Below are 22,200 nucleotides of genomic sequence, written 5' to 3' on the forward strand. Positions count from 1 at the left end.
GTGACTGCAGCCATGAAATTAAAAGACACTTACTCCTTGTAAGAAAAGTTATAACCAACCTCAGTTCAGTTCAGTTCAGTCGCTCAGTCGTGTCTGACTCTTAGGAACCCCATGAATCACATCTAGACAGCATATTAAAAAGCAGAGACATTACTTTTCCGACAAAGGAGCATCTAGTCTAAGCTATGGTTTTTCCTGTAGTCATGTATGGATGTGAGAGTTGGACTATAAAGCTGAGTGCTGAAGAATTGATGCTTTTGAACTGTGGTGTTGGAGAAGACTCTTGAGAGTCTTTTGGACAGCAAAGAGATCCAACCAGTCCATCCTAAAGGAAATCAGTTCTGAATATTCATTGGAAGGACTGATGCTGAAGCTGAACCTCCAATACTTTGGCCACAAGATGCAGAGAACTGCCTCATTGGGAAATACCCTGATGCTGGGAAAGATTGAAAGCAGGAGGAGTAGGGGACGACAGAGGATGAGATGGTTGGATGGCATCACCGACTCAATGGACATGAGTTTGAGTAAACTCTGGGAGTTGGTGATGGACAGGAAGGCCAGGAATGCTACACAGTCCATGGGGTTGCAAAGAGTCAGACACAACTGAGTGACTGAACTGATTCCTTTTTACTATTTACTCTTATTTTGGTGAAACACATCTTCTACATAGCTTCCTGATGTACACTTTCTTGAAACCTTGACATTTTCTTTATTACTTACATACCTGATTGTTGATTGGTCGACCGGGCATAACATTTTAGGTTGGAAACTGTCTTTTAGAATTTTGAAGGCATTGCTTCACTGTCTTCGAGCTTTCCATGTGGCTATTAAGAAGTGTGATGGCATTTTGATTTTAAATTCTCTGTATGTGACCTATTTGTTTTTTCTCTTTGGAAACTGTCAGGAACTTCTTTTTATCACAACACTCTTCCCCACTCCCCCCCAACAATGAGTCTTGCTTTAGGTCATTTTTTTAAGTGGGCTTTTTCAGACAAGAGAAACATATTTTTCATTACTTACACATTTTCTTATATTAATTCTTTGATATTTTTCTCTCCACCATTTTATCTGTTTTCCCTTTCTGGTTCTCCTATTATTGATGTATTGGACTCATGGACTAAATCTCTATCGGAAAAAGAAAAATGCTTCTTTCAGTTCCTGTCTTTTTTTTTGTCCTGTTTTTTCAGATGATGTCCTATACTTCATGTTTTAGATTTTCCACTTGCTTTTTATTTTGGCTAGCATGTTTTTTTCTTTCTTGTTGTGATGGTTCACTGCTTTTTCATTTTACCTTTGTTTCATTTATGCAGTATCTTCTCTGAGCTCTCCTTGAATAAAAAGGAGACACTTTGCCATGGTTTTTGCTTTGATCTCCTCTATTTTGGAAGCTTTCCACACTTGATATTTCTCAGTTGTCAGTTCATACAAGAGTGAATCTCTGAAAAGCTGATGCAAGTTTGAGTGAAAGGCTTGAAGGTAAGCTTCCTTAGTGACTGTGTAACCAGATGGTCAGCTGGGTTTTTTTTTGTTTTTGTTTTCTTCAAATTATAGCTATAGTATTTTCTCTGGGGATCGTCCCGATTCTGCAGAGGAGGCTCTTTTAACCTCTTTGATTACGGAGATGATTCTAGCTTCTGAAGGAATCCTGGAATTAAGGGCACTTAGTTCTTATTTCAGAGTCACATCATTCTTGCTCTCCTCTCCCTATACGTGGAGAGTCTCTGTTACACTTTTCTCATAGAATAAACTTCTGGTCTCTTGCAGGAGTTGGGGGAAATAGTTACTTGTCTACACAAGATGGTGGCAGGAATCTGGGTCTCTAAATAAAATGTTTAATTAAAAATGATTCAGCCCCTTCTTATCCTCTTCCTATGAGATTTCTGGCATCCTAAATTCCTGAAATTTTCTGGGATTGTGGGAGAACAATCCTGATAGCCTTCTTGACACTCCCTCTCCCCATGCATTAAGTTTGATTTTCCTCTTCTCTACCCAGTAATTTTTCTTCAATTATCTTCAAACATTATAGTTCAAGTTACAGAATCTTGAACATTGTCTCATCAGAGATGGAGTATGATTTTTCTGGCTCTTGTTTTCTTTATTTAGGGGTCTGTTCTTTCTTGGGGAGAAGGGGATTGCAATACCTCTATCTGCCACCCTCACCTGGAGAGTTTTTCATTGACTTAATGATTTTTTTTAAAATTGCATTTACAGAATATATAATTTCTCAAGTACCTTTCCCTTTAAAACGAGGAGTATATAAATCATTCATCCAAGGTGTTACTGAATCACATCCTACAATTTGCATATTCTAATTGTATACTAACATATAGAAATGAACTTGTAATTAAGCACTCAATACTGATGAATGTTAAAAAATCATATTAAAAATTGTTATGGGTGAAATAGAAAAAAGTAAATACAGATAACTCAAACTGTTTAGAGACTGTGATATATGTTGATAAGTAGAAAATATTCACCAATATTGTTAGGAATCAATACCATATCACTGTTTGAGATGATTTCATGTTATGATTGAAATTACCCAAGCAAAACATTTTGGTGGCGAGTTTTTCAACACTGACACAATTTTTGTTTCTTACGCAAGGTATTTTTTCCAGTCATGGCCCTTTCAGTAATGCTCTTTGGCAACAAGGTTTTTGTTATATTGTGTGAGAGACTAGATTAATACACAGTATGAATTAAGTCTTAAAAAGTAAAATCTTATAAAGTAAGTTTTCATAATAATGATTATCTTGCACTAGACAAGAAGGCAATAGTAGACTTCTTTAAAAAATAGCTCTAAAGGGCTTCCCTGGTGGTCCAGTGGTCAAGAATTTGCCTCGCAACGCAGGGGACACTGTTTCAATAGCTGGTTTAGGAAGATCCCACGTGCCTCAGAGAAGCTAAGCCCACGCACCACAACTACTGAGCCTGTGCTTTAGAGCCTGCGAATCACAGGTACTGAACTGACTGCTACAGCTACAGGAGCCTGCATGCCGAGAACCTGTGCTCTGCAACAAGAGAAGCCACTCCTCTGCAACTAAGAGTTGCTCGCTGCAACTAGACTAAGCCTGTGTGCAGCAACAAATACCCACTGCAGCCAAAAAATAAGATAAATAAAATAAATCTTTAATTTAAAAAAACAGCCTTAAAAGGTTCACTTAAATAATCTTGTCTAGGTTGCCCTTTTTAGGGTATGGTAATTGATAAATATTGTTTTAGTTTGGGATGCTGTTTAAAAACTATCATAAACTTGGTGGTTCAAACAGCAAATTTTATTTTTTTCTCAGTTTTGGAGTCTGGGAAGTCCAAGATCAGAGTGCTGGCAGGTCTGATGTCTAGTGAGGACCCTCTTCCTGCTTCGTAGATGGCTGTCTTCTCACTGTATCTCTATATGGTGGAGAGCTAAGAAGGGGCACAAGTTTGTCTCTCTTCTTATAAAGGCATTAATTCCACTCAGGAGAGCAACACTCTTACGACCCAATTACCTCCCAAACGTCCCACCTCCTAATACCATCACATTAGGGGTTAAGGAATTCAACACATGAATTTTTTGATGGTGAAGGTAAGGCACAAACATTCAGTCCTACACATAATCATTTCAGGGTCAAACAGCTGCATATATCCAAACTGGAAGAAAAAAACCTTCTCAGATGTTTCTTAATTTTGAAAAAACGTCTGTATTTTCTTCAGGACATTAATAGCCATTATAATCAAAATCAGAATAAGGCAATCAAAAGGTGTTTCTATAATAATCAATTACTTGTTTTAAAATGAATTACATATACATATCTGGAGAGGAGAATGGCTACCCAGTCCCGTATTCTTGTCTGGAGAATTTCATGGACAGAGGAGCCTGGCGGGCCACAGTCCATGGGGTTGCAAAGAGTCAGACACGATTGAGTGAATTATATATATATCTGATAGGTTCAGAATTCTTAGATATCTTATAGTGCTCCTTAGGCTCTATTATTCTTTCTTGGCTTAATAAGCTAGGTATCTATCTATAAAATATTAAGCACATATACTTATTTCTTCTAATTTTACTGTTTACATTTTTATGAATATAAAAATGATGTTAAATGTGTAATATTTTAAAAATACTGAATAAAAATATTATTACATAGTATATAGAGATAGCCACCTTAAATAAATATTAACATACTTTCCTCCCATCCTTTTTAATGCAGTTTTCACATGATTGAGATCACACTGCACAGAGTAAAAGCCCATTTTTTCTGAGTACTTCCTAAATTCGAGGCAACCTGCTAAGTGCCTCATGAACATTGTATCAACATCCCATGAGCCAGATATTTTATTCTCATTTCATAAATGAAAAAACTAAGGGCTGAGGGTGAGTTTAAATAAGTTGCCCAAGGCAATACAACTAGTAAGTGGCCAAACTGAGACTTTAGCACAAGTTAAATTCAATCTTAAAATGCATTCTCTTAACCAATATGTGTCCCCGGAGTAGGAAATGGCAACCCACTCCAGTATTCTTGCCTGGAAAATTCATGGACAGTGAAATCTGTGGGCTACAGTTCATGGGGCTGCAAAGAGTTGGGCACGACTGAGTGACTGAGCATGCACGCACAGAACAATTATGTTAATAAAATTTTCTCTGTTTACCATTATAACTAACATTTCATGTCATTAACAAATCATTACAAATATCATGTAAATGAAAAGTTTCAAAGCTCCTATATGATTTGGGCTCCTCACAGGAGTCTTACAGTCAATGAGTAACATTTTTAAAATTCTTGCAAATATTAAGAACAAGAACAGAATATCATTGTTGTTCAAGTTGAAATGCATTTGGTTACTAGAGACTTTGAATGTTTCTAATAAGCTTATTAGATACTTGCACTTCTAAGGAAATACATTTCTCAAATAAACACAAGGGAAATCAGAAACTACAAATGCTCTTTGGAATATGTGGTTTTACCTCACTGATTCTGGTTACAAGGGGGAAGCACAGCCCTTGGGGTGATGGAAGACCTTATTGAAAGAACTAAAAATATTTAGATTTGTTTTCTTCCATTATTTCAAGTTACACTAGTTTTACAAAGTTAGTAAATCTATTCATTTTTGCCTGATACAGGTCATTGTATTAATGGAGATAAGACAAATAATAAGTATTTAAATTCTTACATATAATTGATTTATTTGAAGTTTCTAAAGATAGTTGGTTTGAGGACTTTAAAAACCTCCCTTTAAAATCTTGTTTACAGCATTGATTTTTATGTCCAGAGAAAAATAGCAAAAGAAAAGGCATTTAATAAGCAAAGATAAACACTAACTAAACCCTTATTTTGGAGAAGGAAATGGCAACCCACTCCAGTGTTCTTGCCTGGAGAATCCCAGGGACAGAGGAGCCTGGTGGGCTGCCGTCTATGGGGTCGCGCAGAGTTGGACATGACTGAAGTGTCTTAGCAGCAGCAGCAGCAAACCCTTATTTTAAATACCACAAAACTGAATCAATAGAGCTTTACTACATTCCCGATACCTGGTTATTCTGATTTCCTCTCTAGCTACAGTGTTTTCACTATTTCATATAAAAGAGCCACTGATGCATTTGGTTTGATTTATCTACTGACAATACTTCAATTATCCTCCTAGACAAATTATATTCTTAAATCTAATTTTAGTTTAATCCTCCAAGTAATTTTAATTCATTTTCCATATATCTTGACAAAGGTAATTATGAAAGGAAAAAAAAAACCATTATGGGTATATTATTATGAGATATAGAGAAAAATGTCACTTCCCAAAAGACATATACTTTGCTAGTTGGTGTTAGTGAATTACATGACCTTGAAAAGTATAAGAATGTGCCAGAATGATTTATCACCTACAAGCCATGGAAGGGTAGAGAGATACATGGTTGATCAGCTGGGAATTTTGTGATTTGAGAAGTGAGTAAATGCTACCATATACACTCTTCCTGGTGTACTGGTAACATGGGCATTGGTTTAATGGCCTGTTTTAGGGAGAAGCTTTATCCTCTACCTCAACATTTAGGTAAAATTTAAGTGGTACATAAATATATATTTAATTTGAACTTGCTGTATCAGATGTCTATATTTTCCTGAATATCCTTCCTAACAAGACAGGTTTCTTAAAAGTTTACTTCTCTTTCCATAAGCTTTGCTTGAGATAACCAATCTATATCATGTCCACAAAGGAAACACATTGCATTCTTTTCAGGCTGTATAACAATAAGTCTCACAATTTTACGGAAGTTGATATTTAAGAAATGAATTTCACTGACTGAACAAAAATCATAAGTACTACGAAAGGTCTGGACTTCTAAGATTGGACAAGACTTTCAACTAGACAAGCCCATTGTATACGCTATGTGACCATGTACAGTTGGGAATGCAAATTAGCACAACCTTCCTGTAAAGTGATTAGGCAAAGGAATCAAAAGTCTTAACTGATACATCATTTGACACATATAATAAATAACAATTATAATAACAATAGAAAAGGAACATGATTAATGAGTAGGGAAAGTATTTATGACAATTTCAGGTAAAGCAGGATCTCAAGGTATATGTAAATATGCATTTGTTTGTGTGTATAAATACACAAAGACCAAAGGGTTTTGATAGTATTATCTGTCACCAGCAGAAATACTGGTGATTCTTCCTTATATTATTATGTAGTTTTCTATATCAAGCATTTAGTACTATAAAAATAAGAAAAAATATTCAAAACAGACACAAGAACAGCAGCAATGCTAACATCTTACTGAAACTCAAATTCCACCAGAGTGTACAACCCTGGATTTAAATGAACTGGCAGAATCACATTATCTGTGGTCTTCTAGTGGTATCAAACAATAACAATTTGATTTGAAGGTTTCAAAAACATCACCAATACATTTTATACTAGAAGCTCAGAATTCACGAAGACATCAAATCCTTGCTAAAGAAAGAATTATCTGAAAGCAACTCAAGTATTTGCAGCTTATTATTTTTTTATTGGAGTATAGTTGATTTAAATGTTATGTTAGTTTCAGGTGAACAGCAAAGAGAATTAGTTACACATATAAACAAACTATTTCTATTATATTCTCTGTTTTTCTTTTCTTTCACTACCTTCTAAAAATGTAGAATAAACCAAGGGAAGTCAACTTCATTAGAATTCATTCAATTAGTAACTAATTTTAAAGTACTTGCCATGTGTCAAACATTTTTTTCAGGCACTGGGGATTTTGCAGTGAAGAAAATAAAGTTCTTGTCTGGTAGAGGAAAAAATATCATCTTTACCATGTAATAATAAAGTGTTGTGAATGAAGTAATACTCATTAGATAGTAGAAAACAAAAGTTATAAATTTCTTGTTTAGCAAAGAAAATAAATGTATCTCCTTTATTTACTCTAGGACATTTCATTTCTCTTATTTAGTTAAAGAAACTGAAAGTGCGTGATTACTTACCCCAATATTAAACATCCCTGTAAAATACTCCATATTTGCTTGAATGAACCAAATGTTGCTTAAACCTAGTTCATCACTTCTCTTCTTAGCACGAATTAATGATAATTCCTTGTTTTCTATTAGTATAACCTAGGTTTCACACAGGAAACAATAGTATATTCAGTAACCTAATTTAGACATTAAAGCAAAGTATTATTACTGTATTTACTAGCTTTAATAATGTTGATCATATTATGTTGATCCTTATCATTGTGCTTCCCTGGTGGCTCAGACTGTAAAGAAACTGCCTGCAATGTGGGAGACCTGGGTTGGATCTCTGGGTTGGAAAGATCCCTTGGAGAAGGGAACAGCTACCCACTCCAGTATTCTGGCCTGGAGAATTTCATGGACAGAGGTGTCTGGCAGGCTAGTTGCTTGCAATGCATAGTATGGGTTGGTGGGGCCAAGGCAAAAGGCACAGCAACAAGTTACAAATTTCTAATAGTAAGCCAGGCCAAGGAAGAGAGGAGACATCATTGATTTTGATAAAGAAAAGTGGGCAGGCTTAAGTCACTTTCATCATTCTCATTCTTAGTTTGGTCCTTGTTTTGTCCTTATGTTTGTCTTTATGGAAAAATTCTGGATCTTTTTGTATAAAAAGCTTGTCAGAGGATATTTGGTGTCAAAGGTTTTCTACCCTTTATTCTAGCCAAGATTTTCCTTTTCCAATTTCAACATCTCTAAGTTTCCAGACCTTTTAGGAAGGGAAAAAGAAGACACCAGACCCTGACTCTGCATCTCCAGGATTATGCTCTGTGAGCTCTCTTCCTCTTACTCCAACCATGAAATTGCTGTTTTCCTTGGTGATGAAACAGATGGCTGCCTGTTTCTCCTCATATTGCTCATTTATTCACTAAGAAAGATAAAGAATAATACCTTCCACTCTCTATCATTCTGGCCAGTCTATGAGTTCTTTCACATTTTTTCTTTGAGAATAATCACTTTAATTATTTTGTAATTTCCAGAGGGCTCACAAGCAAAGAATTGTAATTTGAAAAAATGACATCAAGTTCTAGCTGGGAGGAAATGATTTACTATGACAAAAGACTAAAAACGGCACAAACTTCTAACAAATGGTGATGGTGATTGTATAAATTACAGTACATTTACTAAAAAACATATTATGAAGTCACATTTCAGTGACAATATTTAAAACTACTTGAAATAGGAAAAAACATTTATGACATAAGATTGAGTGAAAGCAGGTGGTTGAAATTGTATTTGCAGTCTTAGAATTTGCAGCAACAAGCATCCTTCTGAACAATGGCTTAATGGGAACATGGGGGGAAATGCATTTGGTGGATCAGAGTGGTAGATCTGAGGTTTTATCTTTTTCTTTAAAAAATATTTTTACGATTCTAATACAATGACTAAAAGCCAAGGCACCAAAGGCTCAACAAGTTTCAGAAGCTAGTATTTCAAGTACAAAATTATGTTGACAATTAAACTGGTTTCATCATTAATTATTTAACAGTGAAATAATTATTTATTTTATGAAAAAAAATAAAAACTGTACATGGCCCTACTCTTTTCCCCTAAGATTCTTAGAAGTGTAGTTCAACGAAAAATAAAATGCCTGTGCCTCATATCTGACCTCAGTGAATGACTATCAACTCAAACAGGGATAAGCCAGACTCAGCTAACTGAATTGTGCGGTTTCTTATCATCTTTTATTCAGACTTTACCTGGCATGATGGCAGCATGTGAGCTAGGACAATCCCAACGTGGCCCTGAAAAAGGCAAGAAAAGGAACAAGTTAACTTTGGTCTCTCAGGTTTTTGTTTATTCTGAGACAACAATCTTGTCACATAAAAACATGTCCTTGAGTATAAGATAGTAAAGTCACTTCGTCTTGGAAAGGTTAAAGAGAATAGAGAAGAGATACGTTACCCCACCACTACAGAAATCCACAATTCTGTCACCAGGTTTGGCCTGATTTGTCACCATATAAACAAGGTTGTTCAACTGTTGCTGCTTCCTCAAAGCTCGATCACTGGACATTTTACCTGGGAAAGAGATGAAGACAGTGACACAGTAGGTACTGCAGGGACTGGGAAGGCACCGGTGCACCAGACTAGCAGCATACAGGAAGAGTGGTACAGACCGAAGTGAATACCATTCCATGTGACCCACTACGAGAGGATTAGAGAACTGGAACCCAGAGGCGAAATCTCTCTTTGCTTAATTTTATTCTTACCTAACTACTCTTCTGGAGGAGGAAATGGCAACCCACCCCAGTATTTTTGCCTGGAGAATTCCATGAACAGAGAAGTCTGGTTGGGCTGCAGTCCATGGGGTCCCGATGGGTCGGATACAACTGAGTGACTAACACAACTGTTCTTTTAATTGTCATTGACAAAAAAATCTATGAAAAAATGTCTTTGAAACAGAGGAAACAATAAGTGTAAAATTAACTTCTGAGTCATAAATAAAGTGTTTAATAAAAGTTACTGGAAGAATAAAAATTAACAGTAATAGTCTCTTCCCTCTATCCCTCTCAGAGACATAGTATAAAGATTATCTAATTTCAGCACATTGCTTAAATCTCCTTGGAGAAAGAGACCTGTAATAATAAAAACATTTTTATTCTCTAACTGGCACATCTGTGAACTCTTAATTCTTCTGGTTAAGACACTTGGAACACAGGTGTCACATTGTCTAAAATATGTCAATTGTTATTGCATTTAGAAATAAATTAGATTTTCTTATTTCTGCTTTAAAGCTTCCTTTCCTCATGAGTCAGACACAGAAATTTAATGTAATTAGAGATAGAAGATAGGGCATTTCCAAGCACAAAACGCCTTGGGCAAGCAGTATGAAAACATCTTAACTTTCCTTTCAAAAGCCACCAATCAAGTCCACTAAAATATCTTCAGAAGAATGAATAAAAGTATTTGTTTTAACATATTTCAAATGCACTGTTCATCAGAGCAAGATTAAACAAATATAACGGTAGCTTTCAGCGACATATGTGTGTGTTAGTTGCTCAGTCTTGTCCGACTCTTTGCAACCCCACGAACTGTAGCCTGCTGGGCTTCTCTGTCCATGGAATTCTCCAGGCAAGAATACTGGAGTGGAGTAACAAGTTTCCCCACTCCATTTTCACAGAAAAATAGTATGCTTTTTTCTTTTGTATTTTCCTTCTTTTTTCCATTACTAAAATTAAAACATTGGGAAACTTTTAGGAAAAAACAGAAAATGTGAATTTAAAAAGATCTATATGAGATAAAAAGTCATTTTTCTATGTACTTTTCTATTTTTAATATATGTACTTCCAACTAGACCCATAAGTTCATAATTTTCTAGATAGCATAGAAAACATTATAAATGTTTCTGTGTCTATGAATTTGTTTCTACACTGTAAGTTTTAATAGCTGTGAAAATTTTATTAACTACCTATACCCAATTTATTTAACCAATTTCCTACTGTAACAATGTGGTCATTATCATATTGACTCATCGTGTGCATTCTTATTTATTTAGCATGGCCTAATGTGAATTTCAAACATGAAAAGCATTGAAATCAATAGTTTGGTGACTTCATCTGTGAAGACTGTTTCATGCACTTATTTTCATTTTTATCTAATAATATAATAGCAAACTATTTAAACAGTTAGTGAAAGCCCCTGTGATTTTGTGGACAGCCACTCCTAAGAGATTTTATTATGACAATTTTTAAACACAAGGCAAAGTTGAAAAAATCAATGGTCAGTGAATGACTGCACCCTCTACCTAGATTCTACCATTAACAGCCTACTAGAGGTGGTTCATCATACTTCTATCTAGCCATCCCTCTATGCATCCAGTCATAAATCCACCTAATTATCTATTTTTATTATGGCAGTGTAGTTTTTATTTGGAGCAAAAAGAATAAGAACAAGGAAGGGGAAGAAGGGGCAGGAATTAGAAGGAAAAGAAGAAAAGTACTTTTGAGGCCCTTGGGAGAGTGAGAGTCACAAATGCTGCTATTAAATGGAGCCATCAAGCGGCAAAGAAACAAGCACTGGCATTTGAGTCTTTGGTATGTTTGTGGATTTCTTAACAAGTCTTAGCCAAAGGATTTTCAAAAAAGAAAGTAAAAAGGAATTATCTTTTGTTAAGAATAAGGAGATAAGAAAATAAAACTTACTTAATGGAATATCTAACAGTAAGTTCTGTACTGTACTTCTATCAGATATTTAGAATGGCCTAACTTTCTCAGGTCTGCTTCAAAAGCAAATGTTGATGAAGATCTGTTTTACTTGCTAAACTTGCCTCTTTGCATATGAAGAATTTGTGCTTAAATGAAGGCAAAAAGGTAACTTTCAGGGTTCTGTTTAAATACAGAGACTGTTAAGTTGCCCATAACATTCACAGGTTGAACTAAAAATACAGTAGCATGAGGCCTAGGTGCTTTATGGAAAAACTGCCTCTAATAAAGCATTCCTCCTCACCATTCTAGTTTTATAAATATTATGAAGATCCTGGAAACATGAATGGGATCTTAAATATGTTAAACCAGATAAGAAAGTGGTATTTTGATTATGCTTTGTCAGATGACAATACATTAGTAAATTTGGTGTTTTAAGGGCTATAATAACTTTAATAAAGAAACTAAATCAGAAAAAAAGAAAGATATATTTTGAGATATGGTATTCATTTAAAAACCAAATTGTACTTTTTATTTAAATCCAATATTCTTGTGTCTGACACCATTTACATGTATAAAAGTATTTTTTTAACTTGACTAAAAATGATGGTTCTTTAGGTGTCATCATGAAAAAACAAAACCCAAGAATCAAGTGTTTTAATATAAATGATCCTATTTATCCTGCAATGTAAATTCTTCTACAGTAGAGTCTATTGTCTAATTCAAGTTAGGAGGAACCTGATTATTTAGACAACTTCATTGTTTGCATTATGCAAAAAGAAAGTACAGGATAAAGGAGCCAATTTTTAAACTAAGGAAGCACCATATTAGGACATTGGTATTTTTGGTCAGTTCAAAGCATCAAATACAGCAGGACAAAAAAAAAAGCCATGGAAGGAAAATGTGCACATGTGCAGTCAGGACACCTGCTCAGTCTAGTATTAATAAATAGTGCTCAAGATCAGGCAGGTTTTTTAAAATAAATCTTTTATTGCAAGATATTTGCTTTACAATATTGTGCTGGTTTCTGCCATACACCAACATCAGTCAGTCAGTTCAGTCGCTCAGTCGTTTCCGACTCTCCACGACCCCATGAATCACAGCACGCCAGGCCTCACTGTCCATCACCAACTCCCGGAGTTCACTCAAACTCATGTCCACAGAGTCGGTGATGCCATCCAGCCATCTTATTCTCTGTCGTCCCCGTCTCCTCCCGCTCCCAACCTTTCCCAGCATCAGAGTCTTTTCCAGTGAGTCAACTCTTCGCATGAGGTGGCCAAAGTATTGCAGTTTCAGTTTTAGCATCAGTCCTTCCAATGAACACCCAGGACTGATCTCCTTTAGAACGGACTGGTTGGATCTCCTTGCAGTCCAAGGGACTCTCAAGAGTCTTCTCCAACACCACAGTTCAAAAGCATCAATTCATAGGCAGCTCTTAATTTATTCCTTCTTGGTCTGAAGCAACAAAGTACCTTGAATGTTATAAATTACTGGTAAAAAGGAAAATGGATGGGTGCTTGGATACATTTTAGACTTAAAAAGATTCATTTGGGGAGCACGGGAAGATGGCAGAAGAATAGGACAGGGTGGCCACTTTCTCCCCCACAAAATCAACAAAAGAACATTTGAATGCTGAGTAAATCCCACAAAAAAACTTCTGAATATCGGCAGAGGACATCAGGCACTCAGAAAAGCAGCCCACAGTCGACAAAAGGAGGTAGGAAATAGATAAAAAGAGAGACAAAAGAGGGAGGGACGGAGCTCCCTCCCAGGAAGAGAGGCTTAAAAAAAAAAAAAAAAGAGAAGTTTCTAAACACCTGGAAACACTGGCGAGTGGAACCTCAGAGGGCCGCATAACTGGGAGACAAAAGACATAAACGATTCAAACTCACAGACTAAGTGCCCAGAGGAGACTCTCAGCGGAGAAGCGGCGCAGACGCCCGTGCCCCTCACTAGCAGGCGGGGGCTGGGCAGGGAGGCGCCGGCAGTGGCGCTTAGAGGGAGAACCGGGCTTGAACACCCCAGGGCAAACTGAGGGCTCGAACTTAAGATACCAAAAGGCGAAAAGGCTAGGAAAAGCCCCAACCCAGGACTCTGCCAGCCCCGCCCACAGAACAGGGTGCCGGCAGCGGGCGGACCTTCCCCAGCCCCTGCCGAAGGGGGCGGGGAGGGCAGCCAGCGCCGGGGCGGGGGCAGCCGCGGCCCCAGAGAGGCTTCCCGTGCCAAGCTGCAGGCAGGCTTCCTTGCTGGCCAGGACTTCCTGGGTTCGGGCCGGTCGATATCTGCCTGAGAAAGTGCGCCGGTTGTACTCCCAGAAAACTGAGCAGCAGGGACCGGGAAGGCGATAAGTCGCAGCAACCACGCTCGCCAAACGCCTGGTCACCTGAGCTGCTCGACCGGGGAAGGCACAAAACGCAGACCCAGCCAAGTCTGCACCTTTGTCGAGTACCCGAGTACCTGAACCCGAGCCGCTCAGACCTGGGAAGTAAATGCAACCCAGCGCCAGCCGCGACAGCTCCTAGCAGAGCAAACTAAAGCCTAAGCAGCATAAACAGGGAAAGCACACACACCTCGAGCGGGAGCATTCCCAGTGTAGCCGAGACACCGCAAGCACTCCCCACAGACACCAGGGATATTTGTTAGCTGTTCCTCCCTCCCCATAGCAGGACTGAACAGGTGAGCCGGGAAAAAAAAAAAAGAAATGTCCACCACCGCATCCTGGTGTCAGGACGGGAATTAGACACTGAGGAGACCAGAAAACAGAAGAGCTTTTTCAACAGAAGGAACTGCCTTGGAAGTAACAGAGGGAGAAGTCTTGAGCCTACTGCAAGAATAAGACTGAAAACCAGAGGCAGAGGCTTAAGGCCAAATCCTGAGAACACCAGAGATCTCCTGTTCCAGAGAACTTTAATTGATAGGTACTCATCAAATGCCTCCATACATACACTGAAACCAGGCACCACCCAAGGGTCAACAAGTTTCAGTGAAAGACATAATACGCAAACTATCCAGCAACACAGGAGAATAGCACTGAGCTTCAATACACAGGCTGCCCAAAGCCACCCCAAACCCACTGACATCTCAAACTCATTACTGGACACTTCATTGCACTCCAGAGAGAAGAAATCCAGCTCCACCCATCAGAACATCGACACAAGCTTCCCTAACCAGGGAACCTTGACAAGTCACCCATCCAACCCCACACACAACAAGGTAACTACATAATAAAGAGAACTCCACAAACTACCAGAAGATGGAAAGGCCACCCCGATCACAGCAATATAAGCAAGATGAAAAGGCAGAGAAATACCCAACAAGTAAAGGAACAGGATAAATGCCCACCAACACAAACAAAAGAGGAAGATATAGGGAACCTACCCGATAAAGAATTTCGAATTTTAATTGTGAAAATGATTCAAAATCTGGAAAGCAAAATGGAGTTACAGATAAATAAACTGGAGAAAAGGATTGAGAAGATGGAAGAAATGTTCAATAAGGAATTAGAGGAAATAAAAAAGAGTCAATATATAACGAATAATACAATAGATGAGATCAGAAACACTCTCGAGGGCACAAATAGTAGAATAACGGAGGCAGAAGACAGGATAAGCGAGCTAGAAGATAGAATTGTAGAAATAAATGAAACAGAGATGGAAAAAGAAAAAAGAATTTTAAAAAATGAGGACAATATTAGAGACATATGGGACAATATTAAACGCTCCAACATTCGAATCATAGAAGTCCCAGAAGAAGAAGACAAAAAGAAAGACCATGAGAGAATACTTGAGGAGATAATAGTTGAAAATTTCCCTAAAATGGGGAAGGAAATAATCACCCAAGTCCAAGAAACACAGAGAGTCCCTAACAGGATAAACCCAAGGCGAAATACCCCTAGGCACATATTAATCAAATTAACAAAGATCAAACACAAAGAAAAAATATTAAAAGCAGCAAGGGAAAAACAACAAATAACACACAAGGGGATCCCCATAAGGATAACAGCTGATCTTTCAGCAGAAACTCTTCAGGCCAGGAGGGAATGCCAGGGCATACTTAAAGTGATGAAAGAAAATAACCTACAGCCCAGATTACTGTACCCAGCAAGGATCTCATTCAAATATGAAGGAGAAATCAAAAGCTTTACAGACAAGCAAAAGCTGAGAGAATTCAGCATCACCAAACCAGCTCTCCAACAAATACTAAAGGATCTTCTCTAGACTGGAATCACAGAAAGGGTATATAAACTAGAACCCAAAACAATAAAGAAAATGGCAACGGGATCATACTTATCAATAATCACCTTAAACGTAAACGGGTTGAATGCCCCAACCAAAAGACAAAGACTGGCTGAATGGATACAAAAACAAGACCCCCATATATGTTGTCTACAGGAGACCCACCTCAAATCGAGGGACACATACAGACTGAAAGTGAAGGGCTGGAAAAAGATATTCCATGCAAACAGAGACCAAAAGAAAGCAGGAGTAGCAATACTCATATCAGATAAAATAGATTTTAAAACAAAGGCCGTGAAAAGAGACAAAGAAGGAAACTACATAATGATCAAAGGATCAATCCAAGAAGAAGATATAACAATTATAAATATTTATGCACCCAACATAGGAGCACCGCAATATGTAAGACAATTACTAACAAGTATGAAAGGGGAAATTAACAGTAACACAATAATAGTGGGAGACTTTAATACCCCACTTACATCTGTGGATAGATCAACTAAACAGAAAATTAACACGGAAACACAAACTTTAAATGATACAATAGACCAGTTAGACCTAATAGATCTCTATAGGACATTTCACCCCAAAACAATGAATTTCACCTTTCTCAAGCACACACGGAACCTTTTCCAGGATAGATCACATCCTGGGCCATAAATCTAGCCTTGGTAAATTCAAAAAAATTGAAATCATTCCAAGCATCTTTTCTGACCACAATGCAGTAAGATTAGATCTCAATTACAGGAGAAAAACTATTAAAAATGCGAACATATGGAGGTTGAACAACACGCTGCTGAATAATGAACAAATCATAGGAGAAATCAAAATATGCATAGAAATGAATGAAAATGAAAACACAATGACCCCAAACCTCTGGGACGCTGTAAAAGCAGTGCTAAGGGGGAAGTTCATCGCAATACAGGCACACCTCAAGAAACAAGAAAAAAGTCAACTAAATATCCTAACTCTACATCTAAAGAAACTAGAAAAGGAAGAAATGAAGAACCCCAGGGTCAGTAGAAGGAAAGAAATCGTAAAAATTAGGGCAGAGATAAATGCAAAAGAAACAAAAGAGACCATAGCAAAAATCAACAAAGCCAAAAGCTGGTTCTTTGAGAAGGTAAATAAAATTGACAAACCACTAGCCAGACTTATCAAGAAACAAAGGGAGAACCAAATCAATAAAATTAGAAATGAAAATGGAGAGATCACAACCGACAACACAGAAATAAAAAGGATTATTAGAGAATACTATCAGCAATTACATGGCAATAAAATGAATAACTTGGAAGAAATGGACAAATTCCTAGAAAAGTACACCTTGCCAAAACTGAACCAGGAAGAAATAGAAAATCTGAACAGACCCATCACAAGCAAGGAAATAGAGGAAGTAATAGGAAATCTTCCAGCAAACAAAAGCCCAGGTCCAGATGGCCTCACAGCTGAATTCTACCAAAAATTTAGTGAAGAGCTAACACCTATTCTACTCAAACTCTTCCAGAAAATTGCTGAGGAAGGAAAACTTCCAAACTCATTCTATGAGGCCACCATCACCCTAATCCCAAAACCTGGTAAAGATCCCACAAAAAAAGAAAACTACAGGCCAATATCACTGATGAACATAGATGCAAAAATCCTTAACAAAATTCTAGCAATCAGAATCCAACAACACATTAAGAAGATCATACATCATGACCAAGTGGGCTTTATCCCAGGAATGCAAGGATTCTTCAATATCTGCAAATCAATCAATGTAATACACCACATTAACAAACTGAAAAATAAAAATCATATGATTATCTCAATAGATGAAGAGAAAGCCTTTGACAAAATTCAACATCCATTTATGATAAAAACCCTCCAGAAAGTGGGAATAGAAGGGACATATCTCAACATATTAAAAGCTATATATGACAAACCCACAGCAAACATTATCCTCAATGGTGAAAAACTGAAAGCATTTCCCCTAAAGTCAGGAACAAGACAAGGGTGCCCACTCTCACCACTACTATTCAACATAGTGCTGGAAGTTTTGGCCACAGCAATCAGAGCAGAAAAAGACATAAAAGGAATACAAATTGGAAAAGAAGAAGTAAAATTTTCACTGTTCGCTGATGACATGATCCTCTACACAGAAAACCCTAAAGACTCTACCAGAAAACTACTAGAGCTAATCAATGAATACAGTAACGTTGCAGGACATAAAATCAACACACAGAAATCCCTTGCATTCCTATACACTAATAATGAGAAAATAGAAAGAGAAATTAAGGAAACTATTCCATTCACTGTTGCAACGAAAAGAATTAAATACTTAGGAATATATCTACCTAAGGAAACAAAAGACTTGTACATAGAAAACTATAAAACACTAGTGAAAGTAATCAAAGAGGACACTAATAGATGGAGAAATATACCGTGTTCGTGGATTGGAAGAATAAATATTGTGAAAATGAGTATACTACCCAAAGTAATTTATACATTCAATGCAATCCCTATCAAGCTACCAACGATATTTTTCACAGAACTAGAACAAATAATCTCACAATTTGTATGGAAATACAAAAAACCTCGAATAGCCAAAGCAATCTTGAAGAAGAAGAATGGAACTGGAGGAATTAACCTGCCGGACTTCAGGTTCTACTACAAAGCCACAGTCATCAAGACACTATGGTACTGGCATAAAGACAGAAATATAGATCAATGGAACAAAATAGAAAGCCCAGAGATAAATCCACGCACCTATGGACACCTTATCTTCGACAAAGGAGGCAAGAATATAAAATGGAGAAAAGACAGTCTCTTTAACAAGTGGTGCTGGGAAAACTGGTCAGCCACTTGTAAAAGAATGAAACTAGAACACTTCCTAACACTATACACCAAAATAAACTCAAAATGGATTAGAGAGCTAAATGTAAGACCAGATACTATAAAACTCCTAGAGGAGAACGTAGGCAAAACACTCTCCAACATAAATCACAGCAGGATCCTCCAAGACCCACCTCCCAGAATATTGGAAATAAAAGCAAAATTAAACAAATGGGACCTAATTAAAATCAAAAGCTTCTGCACAGCAAAGGAAACTATAAGTAAGGTGAAAAGACAGCCTTCAGAATGGGGGAAAATAATAGCAAATGAAGCAACTGATAAAGGATTAATCTCCAAAATATACAAGCAGCTCCTGCAGCTCAATTCCAGAAAAATAAGTGACCCAATCAAAAAATGGGCCAAAGAACTAAACAGACATTTCTCCAAAGAAGACATACACATGGCTAACAAACACATGAAAAAATGCTCAACATCCCTCATAATCAGAGAAATGCAAATCAAAATCACAATGAGATACCATTTCACACCAGTCAGAATGGCTGCTATCCAAAAGTCTACATGCAATAAATGCTGGAGAGGGTGTGGAGATAAGGGAACCCTCTTACACTGTTGGTGGGAATGCAAACTAGTACAGCCACTATGGAGAACAGTGTGGAGATTCCTCAAAAAACTGGAAATAGAACTGCCATATGATTCAGCAGTCGCACTCCTGGGCATACACACCGAGGAAACCAGAATTGAAAGAGACACATGTACTCCAATGTTCATTGCAGCACTGTTTATAATAGCCAGGACATGGAAGCAACCTAGATGTCCTTCTGCAGATGAATGGATAAGAAAGCTTTGGTACATATACACAATGGAGTATTTTTCAGCCATCAAAAAGAATGCATTTCAATCAGTTTTAATGAGGTGGATGAAATTGGAGCCAATTATACAGAGTGAAGTAAGCCAGAAAGAAAAACATCAATACAGTATACTAACGCATATATATGGAATTTAGAAAGATGGTACCCTGAACCCTGTATACGAGACTGCAAAAGAGACATAGGCATATAGAACAGTCTTTGGGACTCTGTGGGAGAGGGTGAAGGTGGGATGATTGGGGAGAACAGCATTGTAGCATGTATTTTATCATAAGTGACCAGTCCAGGTTCGACGCACGATACAGGATGATTGGGGCTGGTGCACGGGGATGACCTGGAAGGAGGATATGGGGAAGAGGGAGGTGGGAGGGGGGTTCAAGAAAGGGAACACATGTACACCCGGGGCGGATTCATGTCAATGTATGGCAAAACCAACCAATATATTAATGTAAGGTAATTTGCCTCCAATAAAATGAATTAAAAAAAAAGATTCATTTGCTGTTTTGTTTTCTAAGTATATTTCTTTGAGATGCAGCACACCACCCTCATTCTGTGAATTTCTTTTTTTAATCATTAAATTTGGAAATAAAGGAGATGGCTCAAACTAATGGTGCAGGGATTTTTAAAATACATTTTTGTTTGGAAAGTTATCAAATCAAGAGGGCAAGAGTAAATTTCCCCAGCAGAGACGCCTGTAATAGAGAGGTTGCAGAGAAGGTACGAGACAACTGAATACACAGGGTGGCACCAATAGGGCCTTTGGCGGGTGAGAAGGAACGTAATAAACACAAATTTTCAGGTTTTCAAGAAGCCTAACAACATTAAGACACACATCACGTGTCAAAGGGTACTGTCCAGCGATGCCCAAATTCCACCTTCAGGGTAGCTGTGGTTTCCATGCTTGGAACAGTCGCCAGGCTCCAGGTATATGCCCAGTAGCTGTCTACAGGCTGAGGACACAATGCAGAGTGAGACACGCTCCCTGTGCTTCAGCAGTGAAGAGGGTCCCTAAGAAGACGGTATGCAGGAATGAGTATTCATTATGTGCAACGTACGTGCACTGCAGATAAAGAACTAACTGTGTGAGACATCACTGGGGATTTTACTGAAATGTGGGGTATTTCAGTCTCTGAGGAGGAACAGAAACTTGCCGGGTAGAATGGGTGGGGAAAGCGTGCTAAAAATGATACGGCAGGGACTTCCCTGGTGGTTCAGTGATAAAGAACCTGACTGCCAAAGCAGGTGACACAGGTTCGATCCCTGGTCCAGGAAGATCACACACACGACAGCAACTATGCCCGTGGGCCACAAGTACTGAGCCCATGTGCCCTAGAGCCTGTGCTCTGCAACAAGAGAAGCCTCTGCAATGAGAAGTTCACACACAGCAATGCAGAGTAGCTCTGACTTGCACAACTGGAGAAAGTCTGTGCAAAGCAACAAAGACCGAGCACAACCAAAAAATAATAAAATGAAATTATTATTTTTTTAAAGTATGATATGGTATATTTAGGGGAGAAACTGCAGTTAGCTCACTTGTGCTTAAAAATGAGGATCTATGGGAAAGTGGTAGGATAGACCTGAGAATTTGGCATGGCCAGATGGGAAAGGGCACTGCTTGTTATCTTGTCTCTTTGTGCTGCAGAGAAAAGTCTTACTGTATACTTAGAGCTTAGAGCTCTTAAGTATATGTATGCTTAGAGATCCTTAGAGATAAGTTCTCTTTGAATAGACAGCTTTGTTATTTTTATATTATTCCATATTAAGATGTTCTTTTATACCGCTATCCTGCAACATTTTAAATTCTGGATAGAGTATATCCACACATCAGATAGAATTATTCATAAATTTATGTGGAGCATTCAATCTCAACTGATACTAATGTCATTAAATGATGTAATTAAGAAAATGAACTTAAATAAAATGAACTCACTGAATCATTTCGAGCTCTGCTGTTCTAGACCAAGAATGCCTTTGGATTCTTATTGGATTCTTCTTCTCACTCACCTTCCTGGGCTTCTCTCCCCGTGGAGGTCCCTGAAATGCTGTGCACATCAGGTTCTCTCTCTCTGCCATAGCTCATCACTAAGGGTGATTTTCTGGACTATATTACTAAAAGTGAAGTGAAGTGAAGTCGCTCAGTCGTGTCTGACTCTTTGCGACCCCATGAATCACAGCACGCCAGGCCTCCCTGTCCATCACCAACTCCCAGAATTCACTCAAACTCATGTCCATCGAGTCGGTGACGCCGTCCAGCCATCTCATTCTCTGTCGTCCCCTTCTCCTCCTGCCCCCAAACCTCCCAGCATCAGAGTCTTTTCCAGTGAGTCAACTCGTCACATGAGGTGGCCAAAGTATTGGAGTTTCAGCTTTAGCATCAGTCCTTCCAATGAACACCCAGGACTGATCTCCTTTAGGATGGACTGGTTAGATCTCCTTGTAGTCCAAGGGACTCTCAAGAGTCTTCTCCAGCACCACAGTTCAAAAGCATCAATTCTTCAGCGATCAGCTTTCTTCACAGTCCAACTCTCACATCCATACATGACCACTGGAAAAACCATAGCCTTGACTAGACGAACCTTTGTTGGCAAAGTGATGTCTCTGCTTTTTAATATGCTTTCTAGGTTGGTCCTAACTTTCCTTCCAGGGAGTAAGCATCT

General features: G+C 38.0%; 1 protein-coding gene across 3 annotated transcripts in view; it reads right to left on the reverse strand.

The window, feature by feature from the left end:
- GSTCD (glutathione S-transferase C-terminal domain containing) overlaps nucleotides 1-22,200 on the reverse strand; it is a 143,195-nt gene that overhangs the window by 21,768 nt on the left and 99,227 nt on the right. For 2 of the 3 annotated variants that reach the window (XR_008687001.2, XM_055433942.2), the window contains exons 6-8: nucleotides 9,372-9,487; nucleotides 9,167-9,211; nucleotides 7,443-7,571 (exon numbers count right to left, since the gene is read on the reverse strand). Coding sequence is in view for 2 of the 3 variants with exons in the window: in XM_055433942.2 (XP_055289917.2) it covers nucleotides 7,443-7,571; nucleotides 9,167-9,211; nucleotides 9,372-9,487 (290 nt within the window). In the remaining variant the exon portion in view is untranslated. The remainder of the gene's footprint in view (nucleotides 1-7,442; nucleotides 7,572-9,166; nucleotides 9,212-9,371; nucleotides 9,488-22,200) is intronic. The other variant, XM_088836186.1, reaches the window with a different exon arrangement.

This window comes from Moschus berezovskii, chromosome 5 (assembly GCF_049115385.1).
Source record: "Moschus berezovskii isolate FMDL1 chromosome 5, NW_MosBer_1.0, whole genome shotgun sequence".
In the NCBI taxonomy this organism is placed as follows: domain Eukaryota; kingdom Metazoa; phylum Chordata; class Mammalia; order Artiodactyla; family Moschidae; genus Moschus; species Moschus berezovskii.